Below are 7,158 nucleotides of genomic sequence, written 5' to 3'. Positions count from 1 at the left end.
TGTCACCGAGGGTCCTTGATGGTCCCTGAATGTCCCCGAGTGTCACCGAGGGTCCCTGAGTGTCCCTGAATGTCCCTGAGTGTCCTTGAGGATCACCGAGTGTCACCAAGGGTCACCAAGGGCCACCGAGTGTCACCGAGGGTCCCTGAGTGTCCCTGAGTGTCACCGAGGGTCACCAAGGGTCCCTGAATGTCCCTGAGTGTCACTGAGGGTCACTGAGTGTCACCAAGGGTCACCAAGGGTCACCCGGGGGCAGGTACGGGGCACCGGGGTGCCTGGGTGTCACCGAGTGTCACCGAGGGTCACCGAGTGTCACCAAGGGTCACCGAGGGTCCCTGGATGTCCCCGAGTGTCACCGCGGGTCCTTGAGGGTCCCTGAATGTCCCTGAGTGTCCTTGAGGGTCACCGAGTGTCACCGAGGGTCACCGAGGGTCCCTGAGTGTCCTTGAGGGTCCCTGAGTGTCCCCAAGTGTCACCGAGGGTCCCTGAATGTCCCTGAGTGTCCCTGAGTGTCCTTGAGGGTCCCTGAGTGTCCCAGAGTGTTCCTGAGGGTCCCCGAGTGTCACCGAGTGTCACCAAGGGTCCTTGAGTGTCCTTCAGGGTCCCTGAGTGTCACCGAAGGTCACCGAGGGGCACAGGAGGTCACTGAGTGTCCCTGAATGTCACCGAGGGTCACTGAGTGTCACCGAGGGGCACTGAGGGGCACCGAGGGTCCCCCATGATCCCCGGACCCCCCGGGTGGGGTTTTTGGGATCTCTGAGTGTCCCCAAGTGTCCCCCACGGACCCCCCTGAACCCCTGGGTGGGGGTCCCTGAGTGTCCCCTGTGGATGGGGGTCCCTGAGTGCCCCCAAGTGTCCCCCACAACCCCTTCGGACCCCTGGGCGGGGGTCCCTGCTGTCCCCGTGTCCCTGTGTCCCCTGTCCCCGTGTCTGAGGCCGTGTCCCCTGTCCCTGTCCCTGTCCCCTGTCCCTGTCCCCTGCTGAGGCCGTGTCCCCAGTGTCCCTGTCCCCGTGTCCCCTGTGGGTGGGGGTCCCTGCTGTCCCCTGTCCCCGTGTCTGAGGCCGTGTCCCCAGTGTCCCTGTCCCTGTCCCTGTCCCCTGTCCCCATGTCTGAGGCCGTGTCCCCCTGTCCCTGTCCCCTGTCCCCATGTCTGAGGCCGTGTCCCCCTGTCCCTGTCCCCTGTCCCCGTGTCTGAGGCCGTGTCCCCTGTCCCCTGTCCCCGTGTCCCCAGTGTCCCTGTCCCCTGTCCCCCCAGTACCTGCTGGACTGTGACAAGGTCCCGTCCCTGCCCAACGTCACCTTCGTCCTGGGGGGCAAGGAGTTCACGCTCGGCCCCCAGCACTACGTGCTGCAGAGCACCCCTGCCCCCCCAGGCTGTCGCTGGGGACCCCGGGGGTGGCGGGGTGCCGGGACCCCCCCCTGTGCCGGGGCGGCTGCGAGGCCATCGTGGACACGGGGACGTCGCTGCTCACCGGGCCCAGCCACGAGGTGGCCGCGCTCAACCGCGCCCTGGGGGCCACCGGCGGCATCGGGGGGCAGGTACGGGCACCGGGGACACCGGGGACACCGGGGGTCATTGAGGGTCACCCGGGGGCAGGTACGGACACGGGGGACACCGGGGGACACCGGGGGTCCCCAAGTGTCATTGAGGGTCACCCGGGGGCAGGTACGGGGCACCGGGGGTCCCTGGGTGTCCCCAAGTGTCACTGAGGGTCACCGAGTGTCACCGAGGGTCACCAAGGGCCACCGAGTGTCACCGAGGGTCCCTGAGTGTCACCGAGGGTCACCGGGGGTCCCTGGGTGGCACCGAGTGTCACCCAGGGTCCCTGGGTGTCCCCAAGTGTCACCGAGGGTCACCGAGGGTCCCCAAGTGTCATTGAGGGTCACTGGGGGACAGGTACGGGTCACCAAGGGCCAGGGTGTCCCCAAGTGTCACTGAGGGTCACCGAGTGTCACCAAGGGTCACCAAGGGCCACCGAGTGTCACCGAGGGTCCCTGAGTGTCCCTGAATGTCCCTGAGTGTCACCGAGGGTCCTTGAGACACACCCTGTCCCCTCGGTTTGTCCCCGTGTCCCAGCAGTGCTGAGTGTCCCCAGTGTCCCTGAGTGTCCCTGTGCCCTCTGTCCCCTGTGTCCCCGAGTGTCCCAATTTCCCCTTGGCCTCTCTGTCCCCACGTCCCTGTGTGTCCCTGAGTGTCCCTGAGTGTCTCTCACTGTGTCCCTGTCCCCTCTGTCCCAGCCATGGTGGCCTTGGTGGTGCAGCTGGCCCAGGGCCGCGTCCGAGTGTCACCGAGGGTCCCTGAGTGTCCCTGAGTGTCACCGAGGGTCACCAAGGGTCCCTGAATGTCCCTGAGTGTCACTGAGGGTCACCGAGTGTCACCAAGGGTCACCAAGGGTCACCCGGGGGGCAGGTATGGGGCACCGGGGGTCCCTGGGTGTCACCGAGTGTCACCCAGGGTCCCTGGGTGTCCCCAAGTGTCACCGAGGGTCACCGAGGGTCCCCAAGTGTCATTGAGGGTCACTGGGGGACAGGTACGGACACCGGGGTGCCTGGGTGTCCCCAAGTGTCACTGAGGGTCACCGAGTGTCACCAAGGGTCACCAAGGGTCACCGAGGGTCCCTGAATGTCCCTGAGTGTCACCGAGGGTCCTTGAGAGTCCCTGAATGTCCCTGAGTGTCCTTGAGGATCACCGAGTGTCACCAAGGGTCACCAAGGGCCACCGAGTGTCACCGAGGGTCCCTGAGTGTCCCTGAGTGTCACCGAGGGTCACCAAGGGTCCCTGAATGTCCCTGAGTGTCACTGAGGGTCACTGAGTGTCACCAAGGGTCACCAAGGGTCACCCGGGGGCAGGTACGGGGCACCGGGGTGCCTGGGTGTCACCGAGTGTCACCGAGGGTCACCGAGTGTCACCAAGGGTCACCGAGGGTCCCTGGATGTCCCCGAGTGTCACCGCGGGTCCTTGAGGGTCCCTGAATGTCCCTGAGTGTCACTGAGGGTCACCGAGGTCCCCAAGTGTCATTGAGGGTCACCCGGGGGCAGGTACGGGGCACCGGGGTGCCTGGGTGTCACCGAGTGTCACCGAGGGTCACCGAGTGTCACCAAGGGTCACCGAGGGTCCCTGGATGTCCCCGAGTGTCACCGCGGGTCCTTGAGGGTCCCTGAATGTCCCTGAGTGTCCTTGAGGGTCATCGAGTGTCACCGAGGGTCACCAAGGGTCACTGAGGGTCCTTGAGGGTCCCTGAGGGTCCCCAAGTGTCACCGAGGGTCCCTGAATGTCCCTGAGTGTCCCTGAGTGTCCTTGAGGGTCCCTGAGTGTCCCAGAGTGTTCCTGAGGGTCCCCGAGTGTCACCGAGTGTCACCAAGGGTCCTTGAGTGTCCTTCAGGGTCCCTGAGTGTCACCGAAGGTCACCGAGGGGCACAGGAGGTCACTGAGTGTCCCTGAATGTCACCGAGGGTCACTGAGTGTCACCGAGGGGCACTGAGGGGCACCGAGGGTCCCCCATGATCCCCGGACCCCCCGGGTGGGGTTTTTGGGATCTCTGAGTGTCCCCAAGTGTCCCCCACGGACCCCCCTGAACCCCTGGGTGGGGGTCCCTGAGTGTCCCCTGTGGATGGGGGTCCCTGAGTGCCCCCAAGTGTCCCCCACAACCCCTTCGGACCCCTGGGCGGGGGTCCCTGCTGTCCCCGTGTCCCTGTGTCCCCTGTCCCCGTGTCTGAGGCCGTGTCCCCTGTCCCTGTCCCTGTCCCCTGTCCCTGTCCCCTGCTGAGGCCGTGTCCCCAGTGTCCCTGTCCCCGTGTCCCCTGTGGGTGGGGGTCCCTGCTGTCCCCTGTCCCCGTGTCTGAGGCTGTGTCCCCTGTCCCCTGTCCCCTGTCCCTGTCCCCTGTCCCCGCGCTGAGGCCGTGTCCCCTGTCCCCGTCCCCCTGTCCCCTGTGGGTGGGTGTCCCCGAGTGTCCCCCTGTCCCCGTGTCTGAGGCCGTGTCCCCAGTGTCCCTGTCCCCTGTCCCCGCGCTGAGGCCGTGTCCCCTGTCCCCTGTCCCCGTGTCCCCAGTGTCCCTGTCCCCTGTCCCCGCGCTGAGGCCGTGTCCCCTGTCCCCTGTCCCCGTGTCCCCAGTGTCCCTGTCCCCTGTCCCCGCGCTGAGGCCGTGTCCCCTGTCCCCTGTCCCCGTGTCCCCAGTGTCCCTGTCCCCTGTCCCCGCGCTGAGGCCGTGTCCCCTGTCCCCTGTCCCCGTGTCCCCAGTGTCCCTGTCCCCTGTCCCCGCGCTGAGGCCGTGTCCCCTGTCCCCTGTCCCCGTGTCCCCAGTGTCCCTGTCCCCTGTCCCCGCGCTGAGGCCGTGTCCCCTGTCCCCTGTCCCCGTGTCCCCAGTGTCCCTGTCCCCTGTCCCCCCAGTACCTGCTGGACTGTGACAAGGTCCCGTCCCTGCCCAACGTCACCTTCGTCCTGGGGGGCAAGGAGTTCACGCTCGGCCCCCAGCACTACGTGCTGCAGGTGAGACTGTCACCCCTGTGTCACCCCTGTGTCACCTGTGTGTCCCCCCTGTGTCACCTGTGTGTCCCCCCTGTGTCACCTGTGTGTCCCCCCTGTGTCACCTGTGTGTCCCCCCTGTGTCACCTGTGTGTCCCCCCTGTGTCACCTGTGTGTCCCCCCTGTGTCACCTGTGTGTCCCCCCTGTGTCACCTGTGTGTCCCCCCTGTGTCACCTGTGTGTCCCCCCTGTGTCACCTGTGTGTCCCCCCTGTGTCACCTGTGTGTCCCCCCTGTGTCACCTGTGTGTCCCCCCTGTGTCACCTGTGTGTCCCCCCTGTGTCACCTGTGTGTCCCCCCTGTGTCACCTGTGTGTCCCCCCTGTGTCACCTGTGTGTCCCCCCTGTGTCACCTGTGTGTCCCCCCTGTGTCACCTGTGTGTCCCCCCTGTGTCACCTGTGTGTCCCCCCTGTGTCACCTGTGTGTCCCCCCTGTGTCACCTGTGTGTCCCCCCTGTGTCACCTGTGTGTCCCCCCTGTGTCACCTGTGTGTCCCCCCTGTGTCACCTGTGTGTCCCCCCTGTGTCACCTGTGTGTCCCCCCTGTGTCACCTGTGTGTCCCCCCTGTGTCACCTGTGTGTCCCCCCTGTGTCACCTGTGTGTCCCCCCTGTGTCACCTGTGTGTCCCCCCTGTGTCACCTGTGTGTCCCCCCTGTGTCACCTGTGTGTCCCCCCTGTGTCACCTGTGTGTCCCCCCTGTGTCACCTGTGTGTCCCCCCTGTGTCACCTGTGTGTCCCCCCTGTGTCACCTGTGTGTCCCCCCTGTGTCACCTGTGTGTCCCCCCTGTGTCACCTGTGTGTCCCCCCTGTGTCACCTGTGTGTCCCCCCTGTGTCACCTGTGTGTCCCCCCTGTGTCACCTGTGTGTCCCCCCTGTGTCACCTGTGTGTCCCCCCTGTGTCACCTGTGTGTCCCCCCTGTGTCACCTGTGTGTCCCCCCTGTGTCACCTGTGTGTCCCCTGTGTGTCACCTCTGTCACCTGTGTGTCACCCGTGTCCCCAGGTGTCCCAGTGGGGGTCCCCCACGTGTGTCAGTGGCTTCATGGCCCTGGACGTCCCCGCGCCCGCGGGGCCCCTCTGGATCCTGGGGGACGTTTTCCTGGCCGTGCACTACGCCGTGTTCGACCGCGACCGCGACCGCGTGGGGCTGGCACGCAGCAAGTGACACCGGGGACACCCTGGGGACACTGCCAGGACACCCCCAGGACACCCCAAGGACTCCTCGGGATGATTGGGACACCTCGGGGACACCCTGGGGACACTTCAGGGACACCTCAGGATCATCGGGACGCCTCGGCGACAGCCCCAGGACACCCTGGGGACCACCCTGGGGACATCTGCGTCCTCCCTGGGGACACCTGGGTGTCCCCAAGTGACCCCAAGGACCCCCGGGGACCCCCTGGATGTCACCCCAGGGTCACCCGGCTCCTCTCGGGACCCCCTGGATGTCACCCCAGGTCACCTGGGACCCCCTGGATGTCACCCCGGCATCACCTGGCTCCTTTTGGGACCCCCTGGATGTCACCTGGGGTCACCTGGCCCCTCTCAGGACCCCCTGGATGTCACTTGGGGTCACCTGGCCCCTCTCAGGACCCCCTGGATGTCACCTGGGGTCACCTGGCCCCTCTCTGGGACCCCTGGGGACCCCCTGGATGTCACCTGGGGTCACCTGGGACCCTCTGGATGTCACCCGGGGTCACCTGGGACCCCCTGGATGTCACCGGGGTCCCCTTGGGGGGCCCCAATAAAGCTGCTGGTTTGGGGGCTCCTGGTCCTGCCTCTTTCCTGGGGGGGACCCCAAGTGACAGTGACGCCCCCTCCCCACCCAGTCCTTCCCAGTAACCCCCAGTGCCCCCCAGTCCCTCCCAGTGACCCCCAATCCCCCCATTAATGGGCGGGGCATGAGAGGGGGGGAGTGGCTTCCTTAAATACAGGGGTCTCCAATGTGGGCGGGGCCTCCATGATGTGGGTGTGGCCTTGTCTCGCTGTGGGCGTGGCTTTCTCTCAGGGCAGCGCGGGGGGCGTGGCTTTCCTCAGGGGTGGGCGTGGCCTCCCGCATCCCACACGCGCACCGGGCCCGCCGCGCCGTGCGCCTCTGTCCCTCCGCCTGTCGCGACTGTCGCCGTGTCTCGGCGAGCCCATGGCGACCAGGAGGTGACCCGGGTGGGAGTGGGGAGGTGTAGGGAGGTGTGGGTGTCCTCACCTCGCGGTGGGCGTGGCTTCCCCTCACTACGTGTCTCGGCGAGCCCATGGCGACCAGGAGGTGACCCGGGTGGGAGTGGGGAGGTGTAGGGAGGTGTGGGTGTCCTCACCTCGCGGTGGGCGTGGCTTCCCCTCACGGTGGGCGCGGTGTCCAGAAAGGCGGGCTTTTCCCTCACGGTGGGCGGGGCCTCCCCTCACAGTGGGCGTGCCCTCCCCTCACGGTGGGCGTGGCTTCCCCTCACGGTGGGCGCGGTGTCCAGAAAGGCGGGCTTTTCCCTCACGGTGGGCGGGGCCTCCCCTCACAGTGGGCGTGCCCTCCCCTCACGGTGGGCGTGGCTTCCCCTCACGGTGGGCGTGGTGTCCAGAAAGGCGGGCTTTTCCCCTCACGGTAGGAGGGCTCTCCCCTCACGGTGGGCGTGGTTTCAATAAAGGCGGG

General features: G+C 66.8%; 1 protein-coding gene across 1 annotated transcript in view; it reads left to right on the top strand.

Annotated features, from left to right (window-relative positions):
- Positions 1–6,415, top strand: part of LOC120505232 (cathepsin D-like) — a 12,310-nt gene extending 5,895 nt beyond the window's left edge. Inside the window, exons 8-12 of the mRNA XM_039715546.1 lie at positions 1,257–1,327; positions 1,375–1,540; positions 4,390–4,488; positions 5,524–5,769; positions 5,844–6,415. Of these exons, the coding sequence (XP_039571480.1) occupies positions 1,257–1,327; positions 1,375–1,540; positions 4,390–4,488; positions 5,524–5,685 (498 nt within the window). The 3' untranslated portion in view covers positions 5,686–5,769; positions 5,844–6,415. The remainder of the gene's footprint in view (positions 1–1,256; positions 1,328–1,374; positions 1,541–4,389; positions 4,489–5,523; positions 5,770–5,843) is intronic.
- Positions 6,416–7,158: the final 743 nt, after the last annotated feature.

The sequence above is a fragment of the Passer montanus genome, unplaced genomic scaffold, assembly GCF_014805655.1.
Source record: "Passer montanus isolate IOZ18808 unplaced genomic scaffold, ASM1480565v1 scaffold333, whole genome shotgun sequence".
NCBI classification, from domain to species: domain Eukaryota; kingdom Metazoa; phylum Chordata; class Aves; order Passeriformes; family Passeridae; genus Passer; species Passer montanus.
The sequence above is the reverse complement of the archived record's forward strand: the minus strand, read 5'-3'. Positions and strand labels throughout refer to the sequence as shown.